The sequence below is a fragment of the Taudactylus pleione genome, unplaced genomic scaffold (assembly GCF_031769625.1).
Source record: "Taudactylus pleione unplaced genomic scaffold, aTauple2 ptg000378l, whole genome shotgun sequence".
In the NCBI taxonomy this organism is placed as follows: Eukaryota; Metazoa; Chordata; class Amphibia; order Anura; family Myobatrachidae; genus Taudactylus; species Taudactylus pleione.
Window position 1 is genome coordinate 5,706,418 of NW_028284779.1, and position 19,015 is coordinate 5,725,432.

General features: G+C 41.6%; 1 protein-coding gene across 1 annotated transcript in view; it reads left to right on the top strand.

Moving 5' to 3' along the window:
* DNAH8 (dynein axonemal heavy chain 8) overlaps window positions 1-19,015 on the top strand; it is a 521,770-nt gene that overhangs the window by 366,010 nt on the left and 136,745 nt on the right. The window contains exons 52-53 of the mRNA XM_088445337.1: window positions 53-290; window positions 3,028-3,170. Of these exons, the coding sequence (XP_088301463.1) occupies window positions 53-290; window positions 3,028-3,170 (381 nt within the window). The remainder of the gene's footprint in view (window positions 1-52; window positions 291-3,027; window positions 3,171-19,015) is intronic.

Below are 19,015 nucleotides of genomic sequence, written 5' to 3' on the forward strand. Positions count from 1 at the left end.
GTATGTGAGCTCTGGTGACCTCTCTGATCATGTTACACCTATATTTCTGTAGTCTGTTAATCTCCTGGAAGGATGTATTCCTGCAAAAGAAGGGGGAGATGCTGCAGGTCCTCGACGGGTTGAGAGATTGTTTGTATTCGCCTTGATGTGGAGTTTGGGGGCACTGCTTGAGTTGGAGAGTCGTCACTGCCTGGAGGCATTTCTCAGAAGACATGAGAGCAAGCTGGACTTACCGGAAGCTGATCCAGGCAGCTACCAACCAATATTTGACTTTCTAGTTAATGAAAATGGTAAATATTTGGAACACAAGAATAAGAATTGTATTGTGTTAAACTAATGCTTATAAATTAGGATTATCTTCCACTTTCTAGGAAGCACTGTAGCTCAATTTAAGTACTGATATCTTTATCATTTGATCATTTTATGACGGGAGACCCAGCCAGCATTTTTAAACGCTTGCTGCCCACTAGCCCTATACAAACTTCAAAGAAGCCTAACAGTAAACATCATATCAAAGTAGTGGCCAGCCTGATTTCCCCTTTCAATATAGCCCTGGGTGCAGGCAGTCAGGGGAGGGTTAGATGGGTGCAACAGCAGATGGCTTGTATTATCGGTTTTATGATATATGCCACAGTATATCAGGGGAAAAAAAAGTTTTAAAACCGGCATGTGTACAGTTTTTTCTTCTAATATTTCCCATATGTATGCGTACATACAGATGTGTTCCAATACATCTTACTCCCTTGCGCATTAAACAGCCCTTCTAGTTGCGCAATGCCACGAAATGCAACGTTACAGTGTCACAGCCGCTGACACTATAACGTAGCATTTCGCATGCAGATAAAGCCGCAGTCACACACAGATTATAGGCATGGCGCATATCATTTTAATCAGCAGAAGCTTCTTGTGCTTCCTTTTTACATCATTTTGCGAATAAGACACATTTGAAGGTAAAAAGTCGCACACAAATAGACACTCTGCACTACCGAGCCACACGGCACTCATGCGATATGGAGGTAAGATGTATGTAGACATCTGTATACATAGCACTCATGAGGCAGTACTTGGGATTTATCCTTGCTCCATTGCACACTTTCTGGCTGCTCCCCCGAGATTACCGGCATTGTAAAGTAGGGGACAGGGCTACTATGACGCGATTCAGTGCAAATCTCGTCATCCCCCACCATCCGAGGAAGGATCGTGGTCCGGCCTTCTGCGCAGTGCTAGCCTCATTACAGCACATGATATGTCAGTCATGTGACTGTCAGTGCTGTGGCCAGCCTGCCCAGGAAGCAGGAGCAAAGTGCAGGTCTAGCAGCTGCTGCTGCTGGTAATATCCTCGGCAACACCTATATAGTATCATGTAGATGAAGGATGTCTCTTTCAGAGACATCTTAATTTTTGTCATAGGCAAACCCAGAGGTGCCCCACAGGAGCCAGCGCCCTAAGCAGCTGCCTAAAGCTGCTTAATGGTAGCATTGACTCTGCCCACAAGCAGTGGTACATAACAGGGATATCCACTGTGTCCTCATAGGTCAATTCCAGCAGGAATACAATGAGCCATAGTTAAGCTGGAAAATAATAAAAATTTAATCATTGAAGGCTGTGGTAGGAGGTTGTAATTGAATGTGAAGTTTATGATTTGTCTTTCTGTAAACTTTGGCACTTTTAGGATGTTTGGGATCTCCCAAGAGCAGAGATCTACATGACCTTGGAAAGGCGAACACTTCTTAGTGTAAAAAGTTGTAGGGGAAACTGACACAATGCGTGACAGCCTCTCAGTGACCTGAATACTGGACTATACCCTTCCAGGGAAAACACATATTAACAGCTATAATACCTGTCCTCTTACCCTCGTATGGGGATGTAGTAATGATGTTGACAGTTATGATGACATAGTTGAAATGTCGAAATTGAACATGTCGGCATGTGAAGAATGTCGACATTTACACAATGTTGACATCTGAATTGTTGACATGCTGACATTCTGCACAGGCCGAAAGCAGAGGGTTTGGAGTATGCTGGACATGCATCTAACCGTTGATTCCCTGGTTCCCAGATGCCGATCCGATTGGCTATCCGATCCGCCAATTATCAAGGTACTGGCAAAATGCAACATGTTAAATATCCCCAGCTCGCCAATTCCAAGTGGGGATTGTCCAACATGTTGAATTTAGCTGATCACCTGACCCAGGCATGGACAGAACGGGGAATGCCCTAATTAATGTCTGATGTATGGGGCCCCATTACACTACGGGTGGGGAGTTTAGTGTTAGGCACTAGGGGGAAATTTAGGGGTTCGGATTAGTCATACTTACCGCTGGAAGCCGCATGAATGTCAACAAAATATTCCACACCCCTAGAATTTATTAGTCCCGAGCAATCTGAAGTCTGTCAGGTACAGTTGTCTCAGTGACGTTACTCTTCAGTGTTACTATTCAGTAATGTGTGATTTGTTTTCTTGTGGAAGTATCCATACTAAGATGTGTGTGACGAATTAGAACGTTGCCTCTTATTTGTCAGTTCAGGCAGAAAAACAGGTACCAGCTTATATCAGTTTCGTGGAATTCCATGTTTGCTGGAGTATTACCTTTTACCTGCTGCATTTTATAAACTATAGTAGGAAAAAAATTTAATTTAAATATATCAGATGGTACATTGTTATATAAAATACATAGATGGAGCTATACTTTTGCATGTAAGTCAATGGGGGGAATTCAATTCAACGCGCTAAGCAGTAAAACAGCTGTGCGCCCGGCACTTTTGTCAGATTTCTCCTTGCATTCCCAGGGGGGTGCGAGAAGAAATCCTTTGCCCGCCCAAACAGCGCTGTGTATTGAATAGCTTCGGGATCTCCCTCCCGCTGCTATTCAACATCACACTGCATTGAATTCCCCCCAATGAACTTCGCATCCAGATTTATATCCTGCTCGCCATAATATAAAGTCTGTACTGATAAATGCTTTTTACCTTTGTAACTATTGCAGTGTTCTGAACCAATAACATACAGTATATGTTTACCTTTAGGTGACTGGGAGCACTGGAATAAAAGAGTACATGAATATTCCTATCCTACAGATCATATTCCACATTATGCATCCATTTTAGTTCCAATAATTGAAAATGTGAGGATTCAGTTTTTATTAGACACTGTTGCCAAACAACATAAAGTAAGTAACGTATAATGTTGTGCGCATCATTCTCACCTTCTTTGTGGTGTTCAGGAGGTCTCTGCTCTGCAGCCAGCAGGAGGTATAGGGTAGGGGATCTGCATGATAGATAAAGGGATCTTCAAATAGTGGCCCTCATTCAGAGCCGCACGTTAACAACAGTACGCTCGTTGCGTTCCGATGTTGACTAACCGCGCATGCGTCGGTGTTACACCGCGCATGCGCGTACGGCAGATTGCGAGCTTTTTTTCTCTCGTTCCTAAAATAGCGTACAGGAAGTGACATGTCAAATGTGATTGACAGAACAGGGCGTTTTTGGGTGTTGACGGGGGTGGAGATGACAAAACGCAGGCGTGGCGAAGCGTTTTTGGGGCGTACATACATTAGCAGATGCGAACGTCAAATGTGTTCGGACCGTCTCATACGTCACTGAAACATCCGCTTTCCCTTCAAAATGCTCGCACAGCTTAGGGTCAGGATTACTCGACCACATTGGCGATGGCCTTCTCCTCCGTCCCGGGACTCCACGATGGTGCTGCGATTAATCGTGGCTGGTCAGTAAAGTAATTAGTGTTGGATTGAAATCCGGCTTGGTATGTGTTTGGAAAGCAGTTTATTGGGATAGCACAAAAGCGTACGCAGGTGGAAATCAGAGCTGCTAATGTCATGATTACATAATCAATTAGCGTACATTTTTGGGCTTTTATTTTGGCCACAATTTGGTGGTTATGGCCTATTGTAAAAATAATGTCATCATCTTTTAATTAGCTCCCCTTTTTTTTGGTTTACTGTGGAATTTGCATCGCTATGTGTTTTTTTAAACGTTCCTTAAAGAGGCCTTTTTTTTAACAAAAGAGGGTCAGTTTTTGCGTTTAAGGCCAGGATTAAATGTAACCCATTTGTACAATAATGTCACAATACAATGTCTGTTTTTTTTGTAAAATTTATTGTTTACACACAAACAAATTGGCATAATATTGTATTGCCTTTTTTTGTGGCCAAGATATTTGATTTAAAAAAAAAAAAAACATAACTACTAACATAATCGTAAATACAAAATTTAAAAACATTTCACAAGAAAGGAGAGGGAAGTTTTGACCAGAAAGGAATATGAGCCAAGCACAGAAGGAAAGTGGGAAAAGTCGCCATTGCTGTCACCGTTTTCTCGGCCGTTTGGATGGGTGAGGGTGGGCGCCAGACCGGGTCCGGGATGCCATCGGGCTGGCCTGTCCAGAGGCAGATGTTGTGGCCTCTGGACTAGGCACAGGGCTAGGCACATTTGGAGGATTGCCTGATGTTGTGCCAGAGGTGGAGGATCTGGATGTTCCGGCAGGAAGGGAGGTCGGCTCCACCATGTGCTGGCGAACGAGCTGCTCCAGGGCATCGGCGATGCGGATGTTGGCCCTGGTATTTTCCGCCAGGGCCTGAGCAATGGTCACGTTGGCCGCAGCATTTTGCTCCAGGGCCTCAGCCACCCGTATCAGACTGGCGTCCATCCTCTGCAGAATCTCCGTATGGCAATCCGATTTAAAATTGAGTTCTGTGAGGAGGCCCACTGCCTGCGAGGGGGCACGCCCTGGACTGGCTTCTGCAGGGTCCTCAGCCGGATGTACTGGTTCCTCCCCTGCAGAGTCAGCAGAAATTCTGCGGCCAAGGCTCCCCTCTGGAGCAGACTCATCCGCCTCTGTCTCTGTTAGGAAATTGGAGAAAAGACTCACATTAGAATCTACATATTGGCACAATAGCATTTCTGAGATGGTGACATCACAAGACTTACCTTGGCCAACATGAGGAGCCGCAAAGTCTGGCATGTCCGTATCCATGTTGGACACGCCAAACACCTCCACAGCCTGCACACACCCCTGTGCCATCTCTTCTAAGTCTGTCAACTCCAATGACACAGGGGTGGGACCCCCACCTGTCCCCCTTGCATGCCTAGCCCTGTCGGCAAGTTTTTGCTTTAGACGATATTTGAAGTCTGCCCATCTGTGGAATGAATTTGGAACCATTATCCTTTTTTTAACAATGGGGTTTGTTTATAGGATGGGAAAGTGTTTACTTACCGCCGTTTGACATCCCGGGCTAGACGGACATAATCACCCACCCTATTGACAGCAACGGCGAACCTCCTCCCACATTCTCCACTTCTGGCTTTGGCTCATATTCCTGGCTGCCTGGGGCAGGATGTCAACGCACTTCTGGATCAAAACCTCCATCTCCTTGCTTGTGAAATGTGGCTGCCTTTTTTTTTTTGCAGCTTTGGCGGGTTGACTGGGGCCAGCAGTCTCTTCCATGTCATCCTCCTCACCTATTTGGGTAAATATGCAGATTTAGCCACTTCACAACTTGCACAATATTATGTTTTAAAATACTCATTGACACAAAATGCATGAAGGCCTTACCGCCGCAATTTTGACCATTGTTTCCCTGGTTTGAAGCCATGTCTCTGCTTCCAGCATGAAATCATCCAGAAATTCTATGTGATTTCGTGACGTATTTATACATGCGTCGTTAGTTTGCGGCCGCATCATTGATTGTGCGTCCCTATGATTCATCCTTAATTTGTGCGGGAAAATAAACACTATTTATGGCTTGGTGTGTGTGGATTCGAGGTGGGGTTGTTGGAGTGTTGTCGGTGAAGTGGTTTGGATTTGGTTGGTTGGTTGCGTTTGGAGGATTTTGGAGAGTTGTTTTTTTGTTTGTTTTTGCTACATTTCTTTGGTTTTTCCGTTCGCATTTTTTTCATTTTTTCAACATCCTTTCCTGATTTGGTAAGTTTTGTGCATTCAAATTTGTGGCCAATTGTTGTATTCTTCTGTTTTGTGGTTAGTTAATTTGTTTAACACTCATTTCATATTTTTTAGTTTTTTTTTGTTTTCGGACCCAAAGAAGTTTTTTGAGGACATCTTATATATTCGAGTTGGGTAAGTCCATTTTTTGTCTTGCATTTGCGAATGAATTACCGCATTTTTGACTGTTGGTGTAGTGACTTGCATTTGCGAATAATTTACCGCATTTTGGACTGTTGGTGTAGTGACTTGCATTTGCGAATAATTTACCGCATTTTTGACTGTTGGTGTAGTGACTTGCATTTGCGAATAATTTACCGCATTTTGGACGGCTTATTCATCATATAATCCAGTTTTGCTTTTCCCTTTTCCATTTTTTGGGTCCATTTGAACCCTATTTGACGTACGGTGTGCAATGTAGTTTTCATCGATGGCCAAATGTGTTTTTCCGTTATTTTCTGTGTTGGCTTGCAACAATTTTTTACCTAAAAAAAAACCCTTTAAATTTTTGACGTCTCATTGTTGCCTTTTTTACAGTTTATACATATCATGACAATACCCCGGCATGTAAGCAGCTATGGATGGTATCAGAAAGCTAAGTTGTTTTTTCTTACTTTTGGGGTGGGTCAAAAGCCTTACATTGTAAACTTTGAATTTCAGATAGATCTGGGGCGAATTGTTCTGGCCCTGCTCCCGGAAGACGACCAACCTCAAACTCGTCCCAGGCGTAGGCATCGTAGGCATGCAAGGCCCCAGATATTTCGAACACGTGTCACCCTTTTTGGAATGCCCGATGATGAGGTTTTAAGACGCTACCGTCTACCTCCCAAAATCATCATAGACACTCTCTCATTAATAGAAAGTGATCTTGAGCGGCAAATTGACAGTCCAACAGCAATACCACCACTGACGCAATTTATGGCGGTGTTACATTTCTGTGCCTCAGGATCGTTTCAAACAACGGTCGGAATAGTGGCGGGCATCTCTCAATCCTCCTTTTCCCGGATCCTGAGGGCAGTGATGGAGGCACTTTTCAAGCACCTCCATCATTTTATTCAAATGCCTTTGGATATGGGTGCCCTTAGTGTGGCCAAGGCCAATTTTTACCAAATAGCTGGCTTCCCACACATCATAGGGGTTGTGGATGGTACTCACATACCACTTCAGCCTCCAGCACGGCTGGAGGCCATATTTAGAAACAGGAAACACTATCACTCCCTGAATGTAATGGTGGTATGTGATGCCTCCCTCCAGATCCTGTCCCTGAATGCTAAATTACCCGGAAGTGCTCATGACTCCTTCGTCATCCGGCAATCAGGGATATGGCAGAAATTAACCAACCTACAAGCTGGTGATGCGTGGCTTCTGGGTAAGTGGAGACCTTTAGTACATAACAATGTTAAGCTTGATACACAGTGTTCCTGATGTGGTCTATTTTTGTTCACAGGAGACAGTGGATACCCTTGCATGTCCTGGCTGCTCACTCCTTATTTGGCTCCCACACCAGGGCCACAAAGTGCGTATAATTCCGCACTTACAGCCACCAGGCAAGTGGTGGAGCGCTGTATCGGCCTTTTAAAAGGCCGATTCAGATGCCTCCACCGCTCTGGTGGCGAGCTCATGTATGTGCCGGATATGGTGTCTAAAATTGTGGTCCTGTGTGGGATATTTCACAACATTGCCATAAGGAGTGGTGTCCCAATGCAGCCAGAGGATGCCTTACCTGAGGATGGCCCCCCCGAGGTTGGTCGAAGGTCAGTATGTGGGGGGGCCATACGCGATGATGTGGTGGCCAGATTTTTTAGGTAAGTTTGTTCAAAACTCCAGTGTTTATACCTAATGTGTTTTTTTTTTTTGGCAAACATCTAATTTATTTTTATTTTTCTCACCATCTTCTGTTTGTTCACATAATCTTTGGCACTCCAACGCTCACTACTTCCTGCTACCCTTACCAAACCTGGATCTGGTCCTTTTGGGCATATATTCTGGAACCCATATCGCAACGCCATGTTTGTGGAATCATGTTGGCATGGTCCTTCGTCAACCAGTTCTTGATTTTGTGTTTTTATTTATTTTTTTCTTGGTATGTGTTGTATTTGAATTTATCACTGTGTATTTTTTTTGGGAGTGACCACTTTGTTTTCTCTGTTATGTGGTGAATAAATGTTTGAAGAGTGAAATGGTCTTCCTTTTTTGGGACGTTAACAGCAAGTGTAACCAGGTTAACACAAGTTACATTTGACTAAGGGGTAAACCAGTACTGACGCCAGATGAGCAAAACTGAAATATGTTTTCAGCTTTCCAATCCACACCAAAAGGAAGCCTGGCCCAACCTTGGGATTTGTAAGATTGGCCTAAGCAGCTTGCGCACCAAGTAGGAACCTGGAAAATGTAGAAATCTGAAATTGACACTACACCCAAAAAGGGAAATTACATTGTTACTGTTATGTGTTTCTGGTGTCTGTTTGACATACAAAGACAAAACACAATCTAACTTTTACAAAAGGGAAATCCTTGCAGGAACTTATGTCAGGCTAAACTATCTTGGTTTTGGTTTTTAAAAATGAGCCACAACGTATATTTGTCTTTAAAATTTTATTGGGAAAATACAACAAAAAAAAAAAAACTAATGCCGAAGGAGGCCAGACAGCCGGTCGAGGGCCACCAGAAGGCCGATTACATGGTGGCGCATCTGCCCCACAACATCCGCCACCTCTTGCCGACGCCTCTGTTCCTCTGTGGGTGAGAAAAGTGTGTGGGTTAATACAACAATAGGGACTCCACAGAAAAACATTAATTAAAAAACAAATCACTCCTAAACCCAAAAACATAAATAAAAAGTGTGGGCTGGCAAAAATACAAGGCCTAGGTACAAATTCCCACAGGTATGATATGTGTATGCTTAAATCACCAGGTAGAGGTAAAGGCAAACCTTCACAATCAACAAAAGTCAAGCCACAAAAACACGAAGAAAGGCACGACACATGATTACATACAAACAGTTTGTGCTTTAAAAAAAAATAATACAAAACATACCGGGAAAAAAATCGGGAGCTCCGGCAAAACCTCCATGATCCTCCTCGGAGGATCCGTCATTCCCCAAAGAATGGGGCGGAGTTATGCTGGACTCCGGGGAGGGGGTAATTGGAAGAGGGGTGGGTGGAGGAGAGGGGGAAGTGGGACGGAGGGGAAGGAGTCCCGACATTTCCGGGAGAGGGTCTGGGAAGGATGGGGAGGAGTGGGGAATAGGGGAAAGATTTGGGGTGGAGTGTTGGCTGGGGGTTGGGGAGAGTGGGCGGGAACGCCGACGTTGACGGCGGAGTCTTGGCTGTCCCCCTAAAATATGTCAAATAAATTGCGTTTAGTTTATGGACAAATCCGGCCAAACAAACAAAAAAAAACAAACAAACAAACAAACAAAAAAAAATAGCAGTAGAATTAAAAATTCATAAAAAGAGGGAAAACATGCAGACGCAGATATGAGTACAAATAATAAATAGAACAGACAGGAAAACATGCAGACGCAGATATGAGTACAAATAATAAATAGAACAGACAGGAAAACATGCAGACGCAGATATGAGTACAAATAATAAATAGAACAGACAGGAAAACATGCACACGCAGATATGAGTACAAATACTAAATAGAACAGACAGGAAAACATGCAGACGCAGATATGAGTACAAATAATAAATAGAACAGACAGGAAAACATGCAGACGCAGATATGAGTACAAATAATAAATAGAACAGACAGGAAAACATGCACACGCAGATATGAGTACAAATACTAAATAGAACAGACAGGAAAACATGCAGACGCAGATATGAGTACAAATAATAAATAGAACAGACAGGAAAACATGCACACGCAGATATGAGTACAAATAATAAATAGAACAAACATGAAAACATGCACACGCAGTTTGCCCCACAAACACAAACATTAAAACCACAATACATAACACTTACTTGCCAGGATCTGCATGCGAAAGCATGCCAGCAAGCGGGGCGTTCGCCGTTGCAGGTCGGACCACCTGCGCTCCAGCTGCCCGATGTTGCGGCGTGATCCAAAGGACCGCAGGCGGGACCGTACCTCCGCATACGCGGAGCGCTTCTGCCGGTTGGTCATGGGTTCTGGCTGGCTGGTGATCCGGCGATCCATTACCTCCGTAAGCACCAGCAGCTCACGTCTGGTGAATGCGGGGGCTCTCATGATGGCAATGGTGTTTTTCTTAAAAATCATTTTTGATAAAGTGTGTAAAAATTTTCTGATTGGCTAATGTATTTTGGAAATTAACAGGAGCAATTTTATTGGTTAGTGTATGAGTCATGTGTTCGACAGGGCCAGAAATCTCTGGAGAGTTAGGATAGGCTTGATGCAGTGACATGCGTAAGCAAATTTAAATAAAGAAATGAACCCAGGGAAATATGCGGGGATACACAGCAATAGTACAATTGTTTAATTGTGGTTCACATGTTTTTTAAACAATACAAGCGAATGTTTCATCCGTACGTATTCTGCGGGTAAACACAAACACAGACAAGAGTAAAGTTTCTTGCATTGTGTTAAAAAAAACAAACAATTAAGCTAATTGATACATTGATTGGCATGATACGATTGATGGAGGTAGGCAGAATAAAGGAGCAGGTAATCGACATCTGACAAGGCCACTTCCTGTTTATACTTGTGCATGCGTTCCTTTCAAGCCATTTCGGGGATGTACGCTCGCTATTTCGTACGCTCGTTAGTTAGAGGAGGGGTCGTCAGAGTTTAGGGAGGAATTTTAGATGCGAACGAAAATACGAGCGAGCCATTGAATTTAAATATTTTTGTACGTACGCCTAACGTACGTGCGCCCGCTTGCGTGCGGCTCTGAATGAGGGCCAGTGTTGTGTGTGGCAGCGTTCTCATGCTATGATTGTGTGCAGCTGACATTTGCAGATGGTGAGTGGCTGGTTTGGCCAAGCGGTAGCAGTGGTTAGTGATGGCAACTAACTGACATCAGCAAAACCCAAGCATACTGAAACCACTGTATTAGAGTAGGCCGTCTTGTCACTGGTGCATTACAATGACTCCATTGACCTATTTTAATGGACTTTTTGTGCTTTGTTAACATGAGGGTACGGGGTTCATTTTCTAAAGGTTGATTTTAAATCTGTCTAAATCGATGTTGTGTTTCAGGGGTAGATCGCACATTTACTGACATTTAAATATCAATTAAAAAAATTGTTAGTAAGTGTGCGATCTACCCCTGTAACACAACAACGATGTAGATCGATTAAAAATCTATCAAAATTGATTGAAATCGCTCTGTCAGGTTGCAGCCTAGAATCGGACGTTACCTCAGCAAACACCCTGACCTCTCGAACAGTCAGACGCCAGGTGCGAGTGACGCGCTGATAATTATACCTGGGGTCTGCTAGGACATCCATGTGCCCATTCCGTGATTTGGTTCATGCGGTTACCGTCATGGACGCAGCCATGACAGTCTACATCACCTGATTGCCCTTTACCCAACGGTAGCATTGGTTGCTGGCAGCTGACACTATCTATCAATGGACTGCTACCTTAGGGTATTTAGCCTGGCTCCAGACAACAGGAAGTTGCCTGTACAACGTCGTTACTTCCAGTGTATACTTGCTGTTACAGCATTCCAGGTTCCAAGCTCCTTTCATCCAGTGATACTCTCCCAGTGTTACCCACGGTGTGTGTGTGTGTACTCAGTACGTCATCCGAGTACTATCTCCAAAGTGTCATCATCCTGTGCCAGTTCTCCTTGTGGAACCACAGTGTGTGTACTTAGGGCCCTATTCAGAGGTGTACACTATTGCAATTCACACGCAGACTGAGCCATTGTTTGCGATTGCGTATGCATCGCAGTGCGCGAAGGCAGATGTACGATCCTGCAGCATTCGCCGTGCGAGGCCGCAGACCACGGAGGCCCATTGCAGATTGATTGACAGGAAGTGACCTTTTGGGGGTGTTGACGGGCGGTAGTTAAGGAAACACGGGCATGTCTGAGTGTTTGAACGCTGTTCGTGGGCATGCAAAATTAGCAACTGCATACGCAGCCCTGCGTGGCAGAAGAACTCCTTAGACTGCGTCAGGTCAGAACTGCCGCAATGGTAAAATGGCCGTCTATATCCTTCGATGTTTCCAATATTTATGCGTGCATGCGATCGCGCATGCAAGTACGAAGGCAGCAGTGGGAGTCTTTATGCTCGGGTGATCTTTGCTAACATTAGCATATTTTCACAGCTGCGAGCGTGGGAATGTGCGCTTGCGTACGCTTTAATGTCCACCTCTGAATCAGGTCCTGAGTACGTCATCCAAGTACAAACTTCTAGTGCCATTCTCCTGTGCCAGTTCTGCGCCTGAAGCCACAGCGAGTGTACTTAATACTACTTCCAAGTACAAACTTCTAGTGCCATTCTCCTGTGCCAGTTCTGCGTCTGAAGCTACAGCGAGTGTACTTAGTACGTCATCCAAGTACAAACTCCTAGTGCCATTCTACTGTGTCAGCTAAGTGCAAAACTTCCAGTATCATTCTCCTGTGCTTTCCCTGTAATAGTGTTCTTCCATTTCCCACTTGTGCCGGATACCTGACCAAAGGGCTGTGACCTGCTTGCTGGGTGCAGCTTAAGCCCAAATCCCGCTTAGAGGGGCACTGGTGCACAACTCCCAGTAAGTTAGACTCTGCGCCTTTGGTCAGGTCTAGCCAACATCCGGTACTTGTGGATGAGGAAGGCATATATCCAGGCCCCTCGCCACAGATTCCTTTCTCAACCTGGGTCCACATCTTCTAATCCCTCTACAGGGGACCACCATAGCCTGAACGTGACACGCTCTTTACTAAATTTACCCATATATTTCTACAAAGTTTATTTTATTGCCTCCAGAGTTAGCAAAAATCAGTTATTTTTAGCACTGCGCCTGTATTTGTTGAACAGCATTGCTGAGCCCAAGATTTTTTTTATTGTTTATTGATGTTCTGAACGCAGTTGTTATTTCTTCATCCTCCACTAGTAGGCACAGGAACACAATGGGTATAGCCTGGGGAGGAGAGTGTTTGGTCACCAAACAGTTACAAATTCTTTCCCTCCACCCAGGCCTCCCTCTCCAGTATACCCCACCCCCAGCCGGCTACTCAGTTTTTATTTTGTGCCAGGCAGGAGCACGCCCTCACAGCTGCTCCACCATCTGGCGCCGGTGGTGGCAGCACTGGCGAGCGAGTTGGTGACTTCCGCCACGGAATTTGTTAGTGACAACGCTGTCAGCTCCCGCAGCTGGACACTGTGGAAAAACAAGTCTCATCTTTGACATCCTTTAAAGGACCTTTCCTCTCTTGCTATTCATTTTATTTTGTTTTATTTTATTTATTTTCTTTAATATGATTTAATATTGTACTAATTCTAATTATTATAACTATTATTTTTATTATTATTATTATTATTATTATTATTATTACTATCATTATTATTATTATTATTTATCTATATAAGTTTATTACTAATACCTAGGTTTTTCAAGTCATATTTATGCCGGGACATCAGATCAACTATAATACTATTTATTATTAAAAAATTTTTTACATATATTATTTTTTATATAATAATATTTTTCAATACTCTATTTAATAATTAATTATAATTTTATCTTTATATATATATATATATATATATATTTTTTTTTTTTTTACATCAATTTATTATTGTATTAACTATCGGTATAATAGAACTATATATTAGTCGGTTTGTGGTTTAATGGTTAATCTTCTCTTGAGTTCTTTAGAAGCAGCTAATGATAGTATGAGATCCATTGGAAGTAACTACAAACCTGCTGAATTGAACTCCTAATGAGCTATTATGGATAAAACAGACCAGACTGAACTAATTAACCAACCAATCAGTTGTGTCCTAGGGTTATTTATACCATGTAATGGACAATGGGGAACACTTTTGACTTGAAAAAGACTACAGCAGTAGCCGAAACGCGTTGTTGTTCCCTGTCGGTGCCTGGAGACCTTACCTGCTCATCTACATGCAGCGTCCGTCTGCACGCCTTTTAAAGACAAGCTGGCGACTGGTGCCCTGACCAACCTCCGGTCCATCGGGAGTCTCACTGCTTAAACAGCGGAGATTGTATCTACTAATTGAGCCGCTGGGACGCTCACCTCCTGCTCACCTCCGTATTCACTGTAATACCGCTACTTCACTGACACGACTATCACCTGGCTGTTATCCAGAGCCGAGGGACCTCACCATCTGGCATTGTCTGTATCAGCGCCGCATTGAGACGGCTGTCATCTGGCGCAACATACATAGGTGAAAAACATCGTTTACGTCTTTCACCTTACAGTGTCCCGGCTGCTGATAATTCGCTATGAGGTATTTGGTATACTGTGGAGTAGGCTGGTAGCTGGCATCACCTCACGCTGACGGTATATACCTGGCTTTATACATTAACCATTCCTGTTACCTACGGCTCCAGTTCTACATTCCCACGGCTGTTGCTGTGTTTACAGAGACACAGCCGCATATGTTGGAGGAGGCTGAATGTTGATATTTTTATTATAAGTGTGTTCCAATCAGCTGTGATTATATACAGCGTTGAGTTATTGATAAGGTACCTTCAGGAGAAAGAATTCCTATTACAATTTTGATATACCTCCTATATTGAATTCTACACGAGAATTTCTTTAGAAGGTTGGATATACCTTATCTGGTCATTTATATTTTACGAGACTTTTCTCAATATTAAGGATCTCCAGGGTCATAAGTATCATTACTATCAGTGTTTCTATATTGTTACACTCCATTATAGATTGGTTAATTATACCCACTTGTGTCATTTGTGTGTTTACATTTATTGTTCTTCTAATACTGAGAGTCTGATCAACTCTCTTGTATGTATTTTATTGTGTGTATATATTAATTCTTTGAATTGGCATTTAGCCTTATTACAATAAAATGTTGTTTTTTATTCCATTGTATGTTTTGAACTGATGTCCCGGCATAGACTCTAGAGCGCAGTTTTTTCCTTTGCTCTATCCCATTTAATAAGGTTGACATAACCTTATCTGACTGCTGAACTATTGTCTGATTCCTCTATTCTATTGGTGCTGGTTTTTATCTTAATTTGTTCTCATTAATTTGTCATCCTAGCTGCCTGTTTGATAGGAGGATCAATATGACTGAATTATCATGGGTAAAAGAGAGGAGGAATAGGAGAGAGGATTTTCTATCTAAATTTGATGTTGAAATTGATGTTATTGTGGATGATATTAAACCAGATATGAATCGTTGTTTTTTAGAATTGGAATCCCTGCTATTGATTGAAAGTAGGCATTGGTTAGATAGTGTTTTTCTATCTAAATATATAGAACTGGATAGAATACCTAAAGGTCTACAGATAAACAAATATCTTTCTATTAATGATGACCCTGAACTAACCAAGGAATGGGAATCTGCTCTCAAACGATGCTCTGTCTCCTTAATTAAATCACTAATAAACTATAGAGAAAGGAAAATAGAAAAAGTTACAAAAGAGATTGAACAGAGTCAGAAAGATTTACTAACTTTTAAGGATGACCCAGATTTCAATAGGAGAGAATCAGAACTGAGTCAAACACTAATATCATTTGAGAAAGAGCTTATAATAAAGAAAAATAAAAAATTGTCGAGAGATAAAAATTATTTACAGCCATACCCCAGGAGATTTTCTAACAGATCACATCCTAGACAGAGGTTACCCTCTAATCATAGACCCAAATCACCACAAATACCTTCCTTTAGATCTAGATTTAATAGAAACAATATCAATACTAATTCTATTAATGATCCCATAGATTTAGATAGGAATGTTGCTGCTCCTTATAGATCACCTAAATCTGATCTAGGAGCAAGACCCAAAAATAGAACAGACCAGATACATCAACGGGATTTTCCCAATCGAGACAAAGATTGGAGGACATTTCCTTACCGCAACCGTTATCTACCCCTTCAAGAAAAAACCCCGAAAAGAACAAGAGAGTTATGGGAAAGAGGGGAATGGGAAGGAGGAGATCTAAGACGCCCAAGGTTCCAGTAACACAAGCAGGTGTGTTTAATCTGTCTAACAGGACATTAAATGATAATGAAATATCCCTACTCTCCAAAGGTTTGAGTTTTGCCCCGAGTACGAATCCTAATCTATTCAATTTATTTTCCGAACTTAATCGTTACGTCAGGTCTTTATGTAGACAGCGCTATTTTTTCTCCAAGACTAAGAAAGTTAGATTGGAGGAAAGTGACAATCCAATTCTTCTGGATACTAATGACCTAGAATGTCTATCTATTTTGGAAATGTTACAAGTTGATGGAGGATCAAGAGAGGAAGAAATTGCAATATTTAACATAAAAGACCCTCTCCCCTCTACAGATAGAAATAAATTTAAAAATAAATCTAATTTTTTCCCACTTAGCCATAAAAGCTCTAATATACTATTATTTTACAAAAATACTCGTAAAGATTTTCAAACTTTATGTAATTCTAATTTCGACTAGGGACCTTGGTAAGAGGAACCTGTCATATGGTGGGAGACTAGCTTTGAGGACTCTTCAGGATGACGACTCCATTATTATCAAGCCCGCAGATAAGGGCGGTGGGGTCGTCATCCTGAATACTGAAGACTATATTAAAGAAGCTCTAACCCAACTTCAAGATGCTTGTTTCTATCAGATTCTAGGAAAGGATCCCACTTTAGTGTTCCAGAAAGAACTAAAAATTTTATTGGATGATGCTAAAGAGAGAGGTGTTATAACTAAAGATGAATTTCATTTTTTGTTTAATAATCACCCTATTACACCGGTGTTTTATTATTTACCCAAAATCCACAAGTCTTTAATTTCTCCACCAGGGCATCCTATTATTTCAGGGATTAATTCACTCACTTCTAACTTATCATTTTTTGTTGACCATTTTTTACAAAAGTATGTGGTTACTCAGAGGTCACATATCCGAGATACTTCTGACTTATTAAATAAAATAAGCACTATCACCTGGCGCCCAGGGTATGCCTTTTTTACCCCTGACGTCCAGGCTCTCTATACCAATATCCCACATGAGGCTGGGATTCTGGCAGTTGGAGAAATGTTCAACAAAGATAATACCATTTCCTATGCTCAACGAGATTTTTTGGTGAATTGTATTCGTTTTATTTTAACGCACAATAATTTTATGTTTGACTCCACCCACTATTTACAGATTCATGGAACGGCCATGGGCACCAGATTCGCTCCGAGCTTTGCCAATATATATATGGGTACATTTGAGGATAAATATATTTGGGATGGATCAGCCGGAGCGGGTCTGGTGTTCTATGGTCGTTACATAGATTACTTATTTTTGATTTGGGATGGGGATATTCTTTCTGCCACTGATTTCACCTCTGCTTTGAACACTAACACTTTTAATTTACGGTTCACCTCGCACTTTAGCCATACTTCCATTGATTTTCTAGATGTTACGTTGTCGGTTGCAGATGATAAAATCATCTCTACTCTCTATACTAAACCAGTAGACTCGAGCTCTTATCTTCATTACCAGAGTGGACATTATCGTCCATGGATTGATAATATTCCTAAGAGTCAAATGGGGAGAGTTAGGCGTAATTGTACGAGAGATGAGGATTTTCATCTTCATGCCGACAAACTAATAGAAAATTTTGTGATGAGAGGTTATCCCCTTGAACTAGTGGAGAATGCTAAAACTCATGCTGAAATGACCCATAAGTCTAAGTTGAATGAGACTGTGCCTTATGCTAACAATACTATTGAACCAACTAATACCCTGGACAATATAGTCGATATCTCTCTATCCTTAGAAACTACCACTAAATCTATGAAGAAAGATGTTCCTTTGGCCTTTATATCTCAATTTAATAATAAATCAAATAAAATTAAGTCAATCATTAATAAGAATTACAAAATATTATTGTGTGACTCAGTTCTCTCATCCAATATTGCTTTAAAACCCACTGTCATTTTCAAAAAGAATAGGAATTTAAAAAGTTTCTTAGCTCCAAGCACTTTTTCTAGAAATATCAAAGAGAATATACATACTAATACTTGGCTTCCGTTGAGACCAAATGGATGTTTTCCCTGTAATCGTATGAGATGTCTTACGTGTAAACATATTAATAAAAATAAGCAAATCGTATCAGCTATAGCAGATATTAAATTTGATATTACCAGTCATATCAATTGTGAATCTAGTTATATTGTATATGCACTTAGTTGTGCTTGCTCTTTACAATATGTAGGCCGAACAACTAGGGCTCTCAAAGAACGGTTTCGTGAACATAGACTTAATGTCATCAAAGGTTTGGCGACACATAGTGTTTCCAGACATTTTTCTGAGGCTCATCAGAATAATCCAGCCTGTCTCAAGATTACGGGGATAGAACACATAGGAATTACCAACAGGGGTGGCGATAGATTTAAAAGACTATGTGAAGCTGAATCCAAGTGGATTTTCAGACTTCAAACACTTTCTCCAGATGGCCTCAACGAAGCACTTGAATTTTATGATTAGATTTATGTTTATGTATGTTTATGTGATTATGTATGTACATGCATTTATATATATATATATATGTCTTATATGTGGGTGCGGGTTAGACCATAGCTGCTTTCTATGTACTGTCTGGTCAACCAAGCGGCCATGGTCTACCCCCCACCCCCCTCCCCACTTGCCTTCGGTCCATTTGCTTTTGGTCTATTTACAATATCTTTGCTTGTGTATGAGTGGGCTATCATTTGCCAAATTTGCCTTATTTTTATCCATCCATGTATTCATATACGCACATATATGTCCTTACATGTATGTATGTATTAATCTATGTACGTCTTCTTAGGTTAGGCTGATTTTAGGATTGAGTTATTCCTTTCTAACCATTCATCTTTGACATCCTTTAAAGAACCTTTCCTCTCTTGCTATTCATTTTATTTTGTTTTATTTAATTTATTTTCTTTAATATGATTTAATATTGTACTAATTCTAATTATTATA